The 17,415-nt window shown below is 38.9% G+C and overlaps 1 protein-coding gene across 1 annotated transcript; it reads right to left on the bottom strand.

Moving 5' to 3' along the window:
• Positions 1-1,235: 1,235 nt before the first annotated feature.
• LOC126408999 (dnaJ homolog subfamily B member 6-like) lies at positions 1,236-15,993 on the bottom strand. The gene is made up of 8 exons (XM_050074856.1): positions 15,796-15,993; positions 11,322-11,428; positions 7,493-7,602; positions 7,266-7,331; positions 5,331-5,441; positions 4,964-5,113; positions 4,636-4,843; positions 1,236-2,165 (listed from the first exon to the last, which is right to left on the bottom strand). The coding sequence occupies exons 2-8, from the start codon at positions 11,384-11,386 to the stop codon at positions 2,060-2,062; spliced, it is 816 nt and encodes a 271-aa protein (XP_049930813.1). The 5' UTR covers positions 11,387-11,428; positions 15,796-15,993; the 3' UTR covers positions 1,236-2,059.
• Between the last annotated feature and the right edge of the window lie 1,422 nt (positions 15,994-17,415).

Below are 17,415 nucleotides of genomic sequence, written 5' to 3'. Positions count from 1 at the left end.
TTTCTAACAATTGCGTTCCTCATTTTATCTGACTTCCAAATAACTTACTACTTAAAGTGACCCCACACCAGCTATTCTGCCTGTTGGTCTTTACAAAGCTGGTAGCCTAGACTGTGACATATAATCCCATTTACTGGTTATCCAGATTTGGTGATCTTGAAAAGTTTGTATCTGGATCAGGGTGATCTAATTCACTGTTGCTTCAAATCAGTGCCACAAAAGGACTTTTCTCAGCTTTTTTCTTTTCTTCACTCTTGAAAGGGATAAGGGGGTGAATGTGTCCGTGAGTGTTGGGGGGAGGGGGGCGGTGACACTTTACCTGGCCTCACCTCTGAACAGCACCTTTTGCATTTTCAGTGAAAAGATGGACTACCCCTCCAGCTGGCAACTCTTTATCCCAAAACAACAGGATACATCTTTAGATAGCCCTTTAATTGCCCAAATCAGTGGAGCAGATGAAAGTGTTTTTGTTTCATACATTCCTAAGACTTGGCAGAATCACCTCAAGTGACCTAAAAAAATCATCACAGTGGGTAAGGTCATGTTTTTTGTTTTTTTTTACACATTCTAGCACAGTTCTTAAACTTCTTTTTACAAAAGTTTAATTTACCCGGTTTCCTTCTAAAAAAGTATAATCATGAAATAAATACTACATAGATATTATTGTAGCTGAACTTGTGCTGACTACAAAAAGCACCCTGAGACCCCCTCAGTCCCCAGAGGGTTGAAAAACTGATACAAAAGTAAAATGGATCATCTGATCTGCAATAGCAAAACATGGGATTTCAAAATCCAGATCATTCTGATCCAGATTAAACTTTTTGTACAACTGGGCCCTGATGATGAGATCTAATGTATCTGTGAGTACTGACGCTTTGGCCACTACTCCGAGTGGGAATCATCAGAGGCCCCACGGTAAAATATTATCACTGCTCTTAAGACACTGTTTATCTCACTTAAGTCATTTTTATTTGCAGTAACTGATTTTATGATGCTACTGGGCTACCAAAAGTTAAGTTGTATTTGGAAAACAATAATTTACAGAATACAAAATCAATACTTGGCGTCCATGTGATGATACTATATTGCCACACAAAAATATCGTGATACCATTCTGTATCAATTTTTTCCCCACCCCTAGTTATTACCTATGATGATACTCTTGACACCTGAGAGTTGGATAACAGATTGTTAAAGTGACTCGCTGCAGACTCACAGAGCAGAGACCAGCCAGATTTTAGCATCCTGAAAACAGGATGAAGCTCAGATTTATTGGTTTACAAAGTACACAAAATTCCTTCTATATCCATATATCATTTATAGAATGCCTTCCATTAATTGTGCATCATAATGCAGCTGTAACATTAAGACTCAACATCATAAGGTGTACATGCATAATTAAATAAACAAAAAACACATTGGTATTAGAACATATAAAATTGCATAACTCATCCTACCAGCATTTTTTTTTAATAAAAAAGAATTATTACTAAGAAGAGGTTAGACAAGCAGTAAATAGAGAGGGGGAAGATGCTTCAGTTATTCCTACCCACTTTTTAAAATCAAATTCAACACTTTTGTTGTTTTTTTCACTATTCAGATGAAAAAGCAAAGTCATGCTTTGTTTTCTGAACACAGTGTGGGTGCTGTCTGCACAAAGACCGACACACAGTGGAGCGCATACAGAAAGAATAAGGAGGGGAGGAAGGGAGGGTTCTGGTCATATACATTAGAACAATACTGTGGTCCCAAACACTGAAACAATAACACCACCCTGAGCCAAAATATAAGGACAGCTCCAATTCAAAAATACATTAACAAAATGCATAGAAAAGTCTGCATCCAAATCGTCTGATTTGAATCATTGGTTAACAAATGAGAGTCAGCAGGGAGAGGACATGAGGGGAAATAAACACAACCTAAGTATATACATCCAAACAACAGTAGAGCACTATTATTACATTGTTTTGTTGCTTTTTTTCTCCTTCTGTTTGGAGCTCAAGTTTGTTGGTATGTTTGTGCTGAGGTAACACTTCTCCAGCAGATGATGCTTCTGTCTTTACTTGTGTTCCAGTCGCAGCAGCTGCTCCTTACCGTTAATGGTTAATGACCGAAGCTGCCCATCCTCCTCCACCTCCACCCGCTCCTGACCATTCTCCACAATTCTGGAAGAAGAGAGGGTGAGGAAGAGGAGAGAATGTACATGTGAGTTTAAACCAGTCTTTACTGGCACAAATCCTCCTAATCAGAAGAAAAAAAAGCATGTTGTCAGCTGATGATTAGGACATGGAAACTTGAACATCGCTGGCTTCATTCATCCGTTAAACAGATGTTTATTTGTCATTCAGACAAAGGTCTCTATTGAGCAAATGTTGTGTAATGGCTTTATTCAAACATGTCAGCAGTTACAGAAAGAGCTACAATGCTTATGTGATATTTGTCATCTGGTCCACAGGGGGGGAGCAGTCACTGCTGGAGAGCAGCTGGACACATGCCTCCAATTCTCACTAGTCTAAGCAACCCAGATCCCCAAATACATTTCCTAACAAATATGACCACCTACTAACCTTTAACCATTATGTTGGATATTCAGACTGTAAGCAGTTGGCATTGAGGAAAGATAAAATATCTATAGTGGCCATAACAGCTCAACACACTGCACTTTCAGAAAACAAATAAAGAACAAGTTTCCATCAGACTTTAAAGACAGACGGTGTTAGGTGCCGTACACATGCCGCATCTTTAACCACCTGGAAAACGCGAGGTCAGGCACTGGGTGCTACTCTAGTGCCTTTTCTGTGACAGCTTTCAAGAGTGTGATGGCAGGTTGCGTCTGAGGTTGCTAAGCAACCCTAACAAGCACCATTTACCTGAAATCCTGAGTGCAGGATTGATCTTCTTCTAGGCACTGTTTGTGTGTAGGCCTATTGTCGGCTGTGATTGTTTGGTCCCCGTCCCATGACATGCGGTGTGCACTGCTGTGTTCAATAAGTTGAACCCAGGTTATCTCAGGGCACAGCCGTTGCGCCCTGAAGAACAGCCGCTTAGGATCAGGTGTGTGCCCAACAGCATCGCTCTGGCATGTGATTGCTTTTGCATCTACATTGAAAACAATGGATTTGAGGGTGCAAAAAACATGGCATGTGTACAGCTCCTTACAGAGGTGTGATTTGCTGAAGTCGACCTCTCCTCTGTTAGAGAACATTAGCTACAGATATTTGTTTAAAGGATTGCATAATTCTGATATTACTAAAGATATTAGCCACACAGTGTTAGCCTTTTACCAGTGACTTGTGTCTAATAAGTTCTTAGTGTCTCCTGAAAGTTTGCATTGTGTTGTGTATGACTTACAATGTTTCTGTCTGTGCTTGTTTTCTGTATTTGCAGCAAGTTTCTTTGTGCCACATATGTATTGTGAAATTGGTAAATGTGTTTCCTAGTTTGTTGTGTTTTATCTATTTGCATTTCTTTCCTACATGCCATGTATGTGCTGTCCAAGTGGGGAAGATGTATTTTGTTTTTGCTTGTGTGTTATAAAGTTGCTGTGTGCTCAGCTCTCATGACCACCATGCTTTTGCAACACAGAAAAGAATGTCCTCAACTACTTTCAATTGGTTCAATGCAAAGTGTTCCCTAGTTAATTAAACTGATTTTAAAGGGATCATTTGGATTTTTTGAAGTAGGGCTGGATGGAGTACTTATCTGTAGTAAGTGTATTGCATACATACAATGTTAGTCAGCGTGTCCCCAGTGTAGAGAAGTGTAGACACCTAAAAAAAAACTGTGAGTGTTTAAGTATGCACTATGTTTTGAATACTTTCACCTACTTTACCCTTCTGTCAAACAGCCCATTCTGACGGGGTAGCCAGTAACAGTTTCAGTTCCCCATCTATACTCTTGTCAAAGCCACCAGACTCCATTGAGAAAAACAATAATCTTAGCATGCTAAACAGTCACTGTGTGACTTCGATGAATCTGAACAAATCTTAAAACACCAAAGTCACACAATAACACAAACTAACCAAACAATTGAGACACCGGTAGCTCCTGTGTTCAGTGATGTTAAATCACTGTTTTTCTCAAAAGGAGTCTGGCTTTAGAGAGAGATATAACGGCTTCAGTTTCTCATCTGAAATTGCTATCTGATGGTAAAGTACCACGGGGAGATTATTCTAAATATAGCAAACACTTAAACTAATGTCTTTTTTTTTGTTTTTAGGTGGCTAAAATACATTTTGCTGCTGCCCCTCCACAACAGTACACTGCTTACCTTCTGGGTCAGTACACCAGCCTACGTCTCCAAACTGGGGGTGTGCTGACTGACATCTATTGTATGTGATAACTTGACTATGGAAAATTACCTCAGACAACCCTATTTTAAAATATCTGAACTATCCCGTCAAGCAATTTTTTTTGCTTCTTTGCAGTTTGGTTAATATTTCAGTAATACTGGATGAATTTTAGGTTTTCTACATGTCTAATGTCTGTCTACTATTGTACATCGTTTAATCTTTACTAGACAGCAAAGAATAAATAAAGTCATACCATGCATACTGTACTGCTGTGTAGAGAAAGTATAAAAGTTTACAAACACAGTTTCTAATCACTGTGGTACCCCAGCTGGCTAGTATCTACCTTTTAGTAGTGATCTTCCTGCCATTGATGATCTTGGTGGAGGTGGACACAGAGCGGAAGTTGCCCATTCCTCCTCCACCTCCTCCTCCTCCAAAGGAAGTGGAGGAAAAAGAAGTGAAGCCTCCACCTCCCAGACTGCCCATGGTTGTCATGTGACCCATGTGACCCATATGACCCATGGTGCTCATAGAGCCAAAAGAACCAAAGCCTGAGATAAACAGGACACAGAAAGAGAGTCTCATTTAGACAGGTGGTTTGCAAACAGTGTGTGATTTTTCTGCTTGTGTGTTCCATATTTTTTTAATATATTCACTGGTGCACATCTCACCTGGGTCAAAAGGTGTGAAGCCAGCACCAAAGGGAGGAAAACCAACAAAGCCCCCGAAAAATGAGCCACCTGTCCGGTGGCTGCGGTTTGCCCGACTTTGGTGCCGCCGGCCACTGCCAAAAAATGGATCATCACTAAATGGATCTGCACCTGAGAGAGCAGGACAGGAAACAAAAGGAGTGTGAGGAGTAAAGTAAATCAACACTGGTGCAGATGCCTGAGACTGCAACCCCCTTACCTCACAAACCATAGACTTTGATTTATTATTACACCATTTTAATGCACAAAATGAAGAAACTGGCAGGATTACATTTCACTGGAATTGTACCTGACATGATTTCATGTGACAAATAAACTGACTGATTACCAAAAAAGTCTGCAAATGGGTCACTGCCTCCAAAGAATTCCCTGAAGACGTCGTCTGGGTTGCGGAATGTGAATGGTTCATGGAAATGATCTCCATTGTGGAAATGGCCCCCTGAAACAGCATGTCATTTAAAAGTGATAAACACAGAGCAGAAACAAATAATAACAAAATCTATTCAAAACTGCTGGGTCAGCTTTTATTTCCCACCATTATAATACTTAGTGCTGCAGAGACTGCACTACAATTCTGTTGGAATATAAAAAATTGTCTAATCTTATCAGAGCAGTCAGACAGAAGTCTGTTTGATAGAATGTTTTGCAGAAGGTTCAGACTATAACCACGAGTGTGCAGCTCTTCTTTCTGGTATAAGGCACAGAACTCTTTTTGAACTGTAACTGCTACAAACACTGACATTAAATAAATACTGTGATTTTTGAGGAAGTAGCACAACTGTTTGCAAGATGAGTTTTTAAGAGTTTTAATGACATGCTAATTTTCCTCAACAAGAACAAGTAGACAGAAATCACGACGCTGTGAGTCTGAGATCATTTTTTTACGTTCTTTTCTAATGTTGCAGCATTACATGTTTGAGCGTTTTTTTTTGTTTTTTTTTGTAAGGCTTTATTAGCCTGAGCGATGTTTATGAGCGTGCTTTGCATGTAATCTGTTATTCAATATGCTTCATATTAAGTTTAGGCCTGCACATCTTCATGTTTAATAGGCTATGCAATACTGTCAGAAAATATGCATTATGTTTTTGTAGAAATAAAGCTTTGATTGAGGAAAAAAAACATATCTGACATTGTTGTGTATGAATTAAGTTTTTATGTTGTTTTTAAATCAGGATAAATCGAGGAACTGATCGTTAATATTACCAATGCTGCGTCATGATTTTACATCATTTAAATCATCAACCTGCAGAGCTGTAGAGCCCCAACAGACCCACAGTTTTAGACATACGCATGCGTGAGGTCCAGGCCTAGTTTCAGACATGCCCATGCGCAAGTTCAAGAGGGTGGAGGAACTGTCAGTAATTTTTTACACGAGCTAACACTGCCAGGCTGCTTAGGAACTTAGAGCCAGGCCACTTGTCATTTTTGTCCCCAAGGGTTTCATGCCTCTGCCCTCGGGTCAAGCGGACTTGTTCCTCCAGACCAGAAGACAGTCTAGCATTAACCCTAGTCAAAGTATCAACAGACAGCAATGTTTTAAATGAACATTTTGAAGTGGAAAAAGGCAACTTTTAAAGTAACTAGCTACACTAGCATAAGCCGGCAGCCAAAGCCAACAAATATCTATGATCCATTTTCGTTTGATCATCTAAACAAAGAATTAATTTCCTTGCGGTGATCCTTCTAAAATGAGCAGTGGCAAAAGTTGCTGTATTCTGTAAAAATCCATTATCAAAGAGTTGATAAGCAGACAGCAGTAGCTTCGTAGCTAGCGAGCTAGTGTACTAGCTAGTGGAAAAGTTTTCCACTTCCACTTTTAACAGGCAATTGCAAACACAAGGCTGATGTTATATTTACAGTAACAACCTTTAAAATATATTTAAGAATCTCTGTCCACACAACATAAAACTGTGTACATGTACAGGTCTAAAACTGTGTCTCTCCAGCTCTGCAGACCGATGCCTCTCGAAACCATTGCACTTAGTCGCATCTACCTTTTATCAATACACCAACTTTTCCACCTCCCCCAAGCATAAAAACTTATTTGCAATATTTCGAAATTTCTATTTATAATTTTTCCACTAAAGGTTTTTTATGCAAAAGTGAAAATGCACATAAAAGCAGTGAAACATCCTGTAAAAGTGACCTGGAAATCTTGTCATGTTTGATAAAAATATTTTCTTTCAAACTAAAACCATTTGTCCACACAGACTACAAAAATAAATGATTTCAGTTTTAAGCTTTCCTGAAAAGGAGCACTTACCTCTTCCTCCATTGTTCCCCGTCAGTCCCTCTTTGCCATAGCGATCATATATGCTCCTCTTGTTGGCTGGAAGAGGAAAGAGAAAAATCTCAAAGTAGAACCACAACAGAAAGTCAGTAACAGGAGGAGCCAGAGAAGGAAGAGAAACTTTGTTGGTATCAGCTTTACTCCATCAACTGCTGTACAGTGTTTATTTGCAGACTTGTACAGAGAGTTGTGGTACAAACCATCAGACAGAACTTCATATGCCTCTGACAGCTCCTTAAACTTCTTCTCAGCCTCCTCCTTGTTCTCTGGGTTTTTATCAGGGTGCCACCTCAACGCCAGCTTTCTGTAGCTGCACGAGGACAGAAGGAAGAAGAGTAAGACTTCAGTGAAAAAACAAAAAACTGTGCTCATGAACTGCTTATGCTTAATGCTTCACATTAAAGGAAGCTTAGCTGTTTTTCAACCTGGATCCAATTTACCATGTTTTTGTACAACAAGTTTTGAAATTGGCCCAGCAGCGACGCAAAAGATGCAAAGTAATCCCCAAAGGCAGATGTTCGCTGTCGACCTATGTCCACTAAAAGTGTTTGTTTTTGCCACTGAGAGACTCAGATTGTGTCTGGTAATAATATGGAAAGGATCCTACAAAGAAATGTAATGTTTTTTTATTACTTTGTGCTTATCTGGCCTGTTATTGTGTGTAACCACATGTTGCTCAATGAGAAGTCTTGTTCTAAAATCTTGCTAGAGGTGACTTGTGTGAGGAAAAACAACGATGGAAACGTTGGTGAAAGTCGGAGAGAACACATTACCTGCAAACCTTTGAAATATTGGTTGTGCACGTCCTCAGAAATTAACATGATGTGCCAACAAGATGTAATACCAGGGTTCCCTCACATTTACATGCACGGAATTTCAAAAGTTGTTCATGACTTCTCAAGAACCCATAATGATTTTCTTGTCTTGTCCCACTTGCCATGGGTTTTTCAAACATATCATGATTCAAACTCTTTTCAAACATAATTGCAGCTAGCTGGCATACACTAAAAGAGAGAGGGACTGTGGGGAGAAAATTACGAAATGTATGTGATGGTAAACAATATGCTGTCGCACACTGACACATATTAGAGCAATACTTTGTCAATAGCTTCAGAAATTAAATTTGCCCTTATGTTACGTCACGCGGAAGGTTATCCTCGGAAGATTACTGTAACAATTTATTTTTATTTTTATAATTCCATGACTTTTCCAGGTGTTTTAATGAACATGGAATAAAGCTAATGTGTGTACTTGTGTTTGACACTGTCGCTATTAAGCCACGTGTGCCGTAATACACCCATTAACAGTCTGGGCAGTGTTGGCAGAATGATAGAAAAAAAACTCACCATTATTTAGATGTGCTTTATACACACAATGGTGCTGCTGTCACTTTTTCTGCCGTGATCTGCGCTGATGTCAGAATTAACAATACATCTCCTTGAGTGTTGCTGTGTTTATTGTTTACATAGTGCAAATCTTGAAGTTCGCTTTAACTTCAGTTTTAAATTCTCTGGTGTGCCCTCTAGTGGAATCCTGCAGTAACATGTGTGGTACAAGTATGTGAAAAATTCCATTCACGACGCAGCCAATTGTCTACGCAAACCTACAGTTAAAAAGCAAGTATATAGCCAGCCTTAGCGTTATCTAAAAGATTTATAATGTCATGACTGTATATTTACCTGTTTCAATATTTAGCAACAATGTGTCAAAGTCCGCAAGATTTCAGAATGTGACTTCTCCTTGAGCAAGACTTGGTCACACTAACAAACCGGAGCAGCGATAGGTAAGGAAAAAAGTTTTATTTCTCTGTATGGTCTTTTCCGTATTGTTGTCAGACACTATAGATAACAATCTGGGCCTGTCAGTGACAAACACAAACTTTTAGTTGACTAGATAAAAAGGTGCACAATTAGGGATAGGGAGTAGGGATACCATAGGGATTACATTGTTTCTGTTACCGTTTCACCGCTGCAGCTGCAGCGCTCTCTCTAGACCAATGTCAAAAAATGTTGTCTCCATTAGTCACTTCGGCACAAAAACATGCGAAAACAGGGTCCAGGTTCAGGAATACCAAAGTTTCCTTTTAGCACAGTTCAACTGGTAAACCACAGTATGCCTTTAAATGTAAAGCTGCCAGAGGAAACACAATAGAAAAAAGTTTTAAATATTACAAATGATCAATCGCAGGGTGCTGCTAAATAGGGTTAGGGTTTGGAGTAAAAAACTCTGAGACTTGTATAATTCAAACACACTTGCTGTTATCACCAGTAACCACTTAAATCACCAAAATTAACCAGGAATAGCAGAAGGATTTGGAAATTACAGAAAACTCTCTCTGGGTTGGTTTCTTTTTTACATGTGTAAAAACCATAATCAACATGGCCTGTGTTCTTAGAATGTTGTACAGATGATGGTTCCCAAGGTTAGAACAGAACCAAAAAAAAAAAAAAAAAAAAAAAAGCTTTTACACATGCTGCCCCTTCTCCTTGCAATAGTGTACACAAGGATCTGAAATTGTCTAAGCTGATTCACTATGGAGGATTTTAAGCCAATTTTAAGGCATCATGAAAGTAGCATGTTTGGTCAATGTGACTGCTCCAAAATGTTCATTTTAAGCTTCAGAGAGTGGGTGAGTGTGTGTGTATGTATGTAGAAGCACTTTGTCATGACATTCATGAGAGTTCTAATACTTTTATACTATTTTGATAGTTAACGATACTTGTTTTAATGTATTTCGTAATAATTGTCCTTTAAATCTGTATTGCTGTCATATCCTGTTTTGGAATACTGAATTTCACATCTGCACCAACATATTTACCCGCAGGTACAAATAAAGAAATCTTGAACCTTGAGCCTGATTTACCTGAAATTTTACCTGTTTATACATTATAACATTATAACATGTTTTTTTTTGTTTGTTTTGTTTTGTTTTGTTTTTGTAGTGTGTGACAGTTGCACTTGTTGCTGCCCTCTTGCCTAGGTAATTCAAGAAAAGGAGACGTTTAATCTCCATGAGACTTTTCCCTGGTAAAGCATTTATATAAAAACCTTTAGATGTTAAAAATGTTATACATGAAAAATTCATTACATCTGGTCCTTCTATTTTAATGTATTTAGCAACTCCACTGCTACTGGAAAGTTCATTTAAATAAAAATGAATAATGTTAGTTAATTCATCTTACGTTTGTCACACCTTGATTTTATTTTGTTTGATGAAAGAGAAAAAATGTGTGAAAAAAATGCTCAGTAATAAAGTTGTCAGTAATTGATGAGGAACAACACTGAATAAAACAAGAAAGCTGAACATGAAAAGAGTTGAAGGAGGTCCTGTGTATTATCCATAATAAGTTGGGAAGTTAGATGATCATATTTATGAATTAGCACAAAATAAACTTTAATCCCTCTGCAAATCATGATCTGTGAGCCCTCCGGAAGAGAATTAAAACTTTACCTGAAGTTTTTGGCTGACACTTTTCAGCAGGATGTGCCCATATCTGTCTGTTAGACTCAGCTCTTTATGGCAGCTAAAGTTAATGACGCATACTGGGAGGTAGCCTGATGTTACTTGGAGTAATAACAGATGTCACCTCTCCAGCCACATTGCCCCCAGGTGACATTAAAGATTTACTCTACTTAGTCCCAACTCAAATACAGTGCAGTTTGTCCCACTCTTAGTTGGAGTCTACATCAGAACAAAACAATCAGCTGGAGCTGAAAATGAGCAGCTTGAAGACGCTGAGCACAGGAATCTGTAAATCTCAGATCCACTCACTGCTTTACAAATGTGTCCCTTGAGACTCTTTAATTGTGAGCTGCAGATTGATTACTCTGTTAGTTTGAACTAACACAGTAGTTTTGTTGTTGAAGCTCCAAAGGACCAGCCTACAGATATCCATTCATTAGTGGTATAGCTGCCAGCCGGGGCCTTTGGGGGACAACAAGATGATAGAACTGCTGTGTAGATATCTGCTGAAGTGTTTTAGAACATCACAGCTAAGATATAAAATTTAAAAACATTTAGCAACTCACGCTTTCTTTATGTCCTCTGCAGACGAATCTCTCCGAACTCCTAAAACCTGGTAGTAGTCCACCATGATGAGTGGATGCAGGGAAGAACTTCAGTGAGCCTGATGAACCTGAAAGAACAAAAAGAGCTGCTAACTAGTGTTCTGGGTTGGAAATGAACTTTTTTGTCCACCTGTGGCTGGTGGATTCCAAACTACCCCAGCAATTCAATAGATTACCATTGTTTTTATTGGCTGAGAGTAAAGCAAATCTGCTGCTAATTTCCAACCCTGCCAGTGCATAGACTGTTTATAAAGATGGATGACATGAACAGAAGCTTCACTTCTGTACAGTATATATACATGCACAGTGCTAGTATTACACAGACAGTAGCTTTAAACTAATATACCTGCCAGCCAAATGCCAACACAGCACTTGTGTGACTGTCAGTACCATGAACTATATGAGCTGCATAACATCACCTGTGTCAAATCAGACTGGACTGTTGTCCTCAACTATTTTACAGCATCTCTGTGATGGCACAACCAGTGTTAATTTTTGTCAAAGACTTTTTTTTCCATGATGAAAATGAGATGATGATGAGCTACAAATAGATCTTGATAATAAAAACTAAGACGAAATCTATGTTTAATTTTTGTTGATGATACATGACGAAAATGTTACTAGTGGACTATCAGACATTGAAAGCCGAGAATGGCAGTGCTTACAATTATCTTAAAACGCCACAGGGTTGTAAACTCCAGTAAATAGTCTGCATCATATTTCACTAGCCAGCAAAAACACAGTCACACTGCAGCAGCATCAGCCATTGGTGTGTGGTGTGAGCTGTAGCCGTAAATAATCAGCCATGTGTGTCTGACCATGGATGGTGGAGCTGTTGAATTGACTTGTGGAGTTTGTTAGTTGCAGCGGTGGCTGTTAGCAGCTCTGATTGTTAGCCGCTTAAATGGCAGTGGAGCAAACAGCCACCAGCTGCCGGACTTCACAGCTGATCCCTGCAGGACTCCACTCAGATCAGGACTGTCCTGGGAAGGTTTATGGGTTGATGCTGTTTGACAGGCAGGTAGGAGGCTCAGTTATCTGTGAGTGTAGCTGTATAAGTAAACAGTCTGAACTCACATCAGATTTCTCTGACAGAGATGAGGGTTTAGTTTTAATCACCAACTCTGTGAGAGGACATGAGTTTAAACCTCCAGACTAACATGTTGCAGATTAAGAAAGAACTCAGGCTTTAATTAAGTAAGTTTTTGCTTCTAAACAGTGAGATGGATACGTCAAGAGTTTATAATGAACCTGGGTACAAATCCTAGTTGTCTCAGAATTATTTGTGGTGTCAAAGTTTTTGAGAGCATAAATAGAGTGATGTTGAGCTTTTCAAATGATTGACAGTAAATGTGTGCTCATAAATCACTCCTTAAACCTGTCAAACACTGCTGGAGAAATGACAGTATGTAGTTAAGTGTGTAGAAATTATTTGTAGTTGTAGGAAAAATTGTCCAAATGAAATCTGTATTCAACCTGTCACTTTGTTCCTAATTTCTGATACCTGAATCAGCCTAACTGGATAGATTTAAAGATTAAGAAACAGATAGAAAACATAATGACTAAAAGTTGACAAAAATGTTTTGAATTTTCATTGACTTAAACTATGAAGGACAAAAGTGTCTAAAATGTGACTAAAACTAACAAGCATTTTTGTCTCAAGACTAAATCTAAAATAATAAAATTAATACTGGGCACAACTATGTTAGTGGAGTATTACATCAATTTTACATAATCTATATATTCAACAATATCAATGTATTGATTTTACTAAGACGAGCTAAAGTTAAATCCAAAAGAATATTATAATTGACAATATAATGTGATTAAAAACTAATATAGGGAGTTACTGCAATTTGTGTTTTACACATTACAAGTGTTTGGTAACAGTGCAACCAAGTTCATTTGGCTGAACATCATTTGTATTACTGTACATGTGACTTTGTGCATACATTTACCATTGTGTAATACATTATATTTTGGAAAACTATTTTGTTAATATTGTGATAGTGGTTTCAAACATAATAGAACATAATAGGGCAATAGATTATATTGATAATGTGAAATGAGACTAGATATCGTCTTAGATTTTGGATATGGTAATATGCTAAGTGTTGTCCTGTTTTAAAAGTTGCATTACATTAAAATGATGTAGCCTAATTGTGTGAACCAGACTGTTCTATTATTTGGTTTTACTCACGTATGTATTATATCCACATTACTGATGATTATTTATCAATAATCTCATCATGTTCAAGTATTTTGTGAAAGCACCAGTCAATTCTACAATATCATCACAGCATCAATATCCATGTATTTGTTCAAAAATATTGTGGTTTTTCATTTTTTTCATATCAAGCCCTACATTTTAATTAACAAATTTGAAAATGTAGGACAGGACATGATAAAATGTGTGAAGTAAAGCAACATTTTGGCTTGTGATCTGTTATAACTAAGTTTACTTGTGCCCCCTTATCACAGGTTGTCTATGTCTCTGTGCTGTCAGTGCACATGGGAGAAGTTTTTCCTTACAGGCTTTCTCCCAGAGGGCCCTTTCTGACAGAAATCTATGTATTAATTTTAACCAAAACCACCACTTTTTTTCTCCTAACCTTAGCCAAGAAATCAATTTCTGGTAGAAGGCCCTCTAGGTAAACTTCTCCCAGCTGCGCCATGTGCAGCTCCACCAAAGAGAGAGATGTTCTCTTCTTACATTGTTTCATTTTAATGTGCATGTGTTTAACAAAGGCTCCTTTGTAGCTACTGGGATATAATGGAGCCTCTGGTACACAGAGTCAGTCTGAACTGGTCTAAAGCAGCAGCTAAAAAGAAAAAGGTGGAACTCATTCAAAGAGGACAATGAGGACACTCAAGAACCAAATTTTGATGACTTTGTCAATGTCCTTAAACTCAACAGGATTCTTTGTAGATGATGATTTGTCTTGTTGGTTACCATATTGTATTTATGTGTCAATCATTGTATACAGTGCAAACGCTATTTAAATTTCAGAAAGCTCACAACTGCACACTAGTTAAAGTTTGCATAATTCTGTGATGACATATACAGTTTATAATGTTATTACAATGTAATGTACTAATGTACAGTGTTATGTTATCCCTGTATGCAGCATCAACACTATTCTTATCAAAATGCTCAGTACTGTACACTGATCAACTTAACATAAGGCTCACTGTGATGCGTGGGAAGTTTGGTGCACTAATAAGTTGAGATTTTAAGTATTTTAGAGCCAATACTTACAATGTTGCCATGACTGTACATTAGGGGTGCAACAGTATGAGATTTTCACGGCATGATAACTGTCTCAGAAAATATCACAGCTTTATCATATCATGGTATTACAAAATGTATAGTATCAGTCAGAATGACCCTTTAAGGAGTGAAAATGGAAGGCTTATTTTTGGTTGAGCAAATGTTTAATTATTATAAATGAAACTTCTTTAATGGAAGTATGTGTAAAAAAAAAAGTCTCCGCTTTGAAAATAACTAAAATAAAGGGGAGATTCTCCGTCCAGTTGCATTGTTTTACAATACAATAGATAAGTAAATGTACGTGGTATGATAACTGTCAACTTTTCTATCACCTTATACCTTGCAACCCTACTGTACATTGAAACTGGAATTTATTATACATACACATATATATATACACACGTGTGTGTGTGTGTGTGTGTGTGCAATACAGGTTAAAGATTTCTGCAGCCCTTAACTACAGGGAGATCATTTTTAAATGCTTTTACACAATGCGAATCATGTCAAATGTTGCAGCAAAGTCATGCCACAATGCTTACATCAATCACATGCACTTTCTTAGGAACTTTTCTGTAACGTTAATAATCCTCGTCTTGTTTACAACTAAGTACAACAGCTCCTCTCAGCCCTAGAGCTCTCTGTAGTATGGATGCTCCATATTGACTGTTGTACCAACAACTGACAATAACCACAGTAGAGATGCTGGGCATGGAATAACAACTGAACTGTGTCTGTTTACTGATTCATTACGACAAGATAAAACTTTAAGGTCAAATACATCGTTAATTTGAAGAAATGTAACTAAGACGTAGCTAACTGAATGACTTAACACCAACCGTGTAAACCTAACGGCGACACATCCCGGTTCAGCTTTATGACTGACTCTGTGACCCTGCTAGCTAGCAAACATTAATAAACACAAAGCGCCTTGAACGGTAGCGTTAACGGGAACTACTTACAGCACAGCTTAAAGATAGAAGATGTCTAACAGTTTCCAATGAAGATCATTATCTCACTGAGCTGGTTTTGTTTTTGGCTGTAGTTGCTGTTAGCTGCTGATCTTAACGAACCTACCGTAAGCTGGTTAACGTTAGAGCGTTAGCTTAGCTCTGCTCAGCAGTCAACATCAGTAGCCACAGTAGCTGTGTTGTCAAACGCTCTTACCCAATTCAAGTCCAGCTGTCTGTGCTCTCAGCAGATATGGAGGTCAGACAGACAGCCTGTTATTTAGGTTGTGTCAGAACCTAAACAGGTTTATTCATGTTCAGCAATCTGCAGGTTTTCAGAGTAGACGCAACGTCCTGTTTCTGACTCCACCATCTTCTTCTTCTCCTCCTCAAATGTTTAACAGCTGCCTGCTCGCATTGCTGCCATCTTCTGGAGGTCGCTCCCACCTCCGGGGCTGTCCCAGGATCAGCACCTTGGACAGCAACCGTGACATAGGCTATTTTAATCGCCGTCACATATTTCCTCACCAGGGGCGTTTCTCGGATTTGAGGACATTGGGGGTTTAGCCCGGACTCTGGGATTTTTTTGTTTTTTCATGGAACAAGCTCTATTTTGATGCTTTTTATGCACTCTGGCGTATTATTTACCCCCCAAAAGTTTTCTCTCCCCCATAACTATGATTTATGATGTTTCGATTTCAATTTAATGCTACTGATACTCCTGTTCATCTCAGAGGGTAATATTGTACTCCACCACATTTACTTGTCTGCTTTAGTTATTTTTGAGGATTTACATTATTAATACAAAATATAATCAACTAATACATGCTGATGTGTAATTACAGATGCTACTGCATCTGCCCTGCACTGGTGTGTCTCATTACTGGCCAGCCTAACCTTTTAAAGGCGCTGTATGTAAGAATGTGGCCAAAACGGTTACTGCACTCAAATTCAAAATACTGCCGTGAGTCGTGTCCGCCCCCCCTCCCCTACAGATTCGAGGTTGCTGGACAGCGGCACGCTGGAGTCTGATTTGTTTGCCCATGGGCGGCTGCCGTGGCAGGGCTGCATCACCGCGTCCTTGATCTTCGGTTTTCCAGCGGACCATTCGAGCAAGTCCGGCTTCTCTGCTAACGCTGCTGCCGGGATACAGCTGAGGAGACTGCTAATGCTATGTACTGGGACACTGCTAATGCTGCTTGCTGTGCTGCTGTAGCTCAGTCGTAACTGTAACTGATGCTGAGACTCTACTGACTGCGTGACTGGTAGACGGTGGTGGGTGGCGCAACAGGCCAAAACACAAATTCAAAACATAAACATGATTTGCGGACCGTAAAATATTTTTTTAAATGCGAATATTCTGGCTGTACTATTGTTGTCGGTGAGATCAGTATGTTATATGAAAATTATTCCTTAGTCTCTGTGACATATTAGGAGGATTTTATGACTATTTCCTTTATATTTCTTACATATAGCTCCTTTAAGTTTGTTTATATGGAAACAAAGTCTGTTAAAACAATGGGGAGGTGTGTGATTGTGTTCATGTGGCATGACTCCTGGCTACATTAGCCGCTGGCTTGGAGAAAACGGCTGAGAGGTAAATGATTTGAATCACTCAGGGATCGGGGTTATGTTGTTCACCGAGTGATTCGTTCAACAGGTGATTAGTCACGCAGTAGGCAGTCCCTCCCTGGACCCTGGCTGCCTCATGACTTGCGAGTGGATTCATCGTTCGCACGGACCAAATTGGCAGTTCCACCATCGGCCTGCACGGTCGCTGCTGAGCTCAACTGAACTGAGAAATGAACAAATCAGTTCTGGAAGTGATTCATTTCAG

Source organism: Epinephelus moara, chromosome 21 (assembly GCF_006386435.1).
Source record: "Epinephelus moara isolate mb chromosome 21, YSFRI_EMoa_1.0, whole genome shotgun sequence".
NCBI lineage: Eukaryota > Metazoa > Chordata > Actinopteri > Perciformes > Serranidae > Epinephelus > Epinephelus moara.
This window is presented reverse-complemented; position numbering and strand designations above follow the sequence as displayed.

Bases quoted from the DNA above. Each gene is read 5' to 3' on its own strand.
- LOC126408999 (XM_050074856.1), bottom strand. From the start codon at position 11,386: ATGGTGGACTACTACCAGGTTTTAGGAGTTCGGAGAGATTCGTCTGCA. The intron at 7,603-11,321 runs GTGAGTTGCTAA...GTCCTCGTGCAG, and splicing joins GCAGAGGACATAAAGAAAGC to CTACAGAAAGCTGGCGTTGA. The intron at 5,114-5,330 runs GTAATCAGTCAG...CTGCTCTCTCAG, and splicing joins CCCATTTGCAGACTTTTTTG to GTGCAGATCCATTTAGTGAT.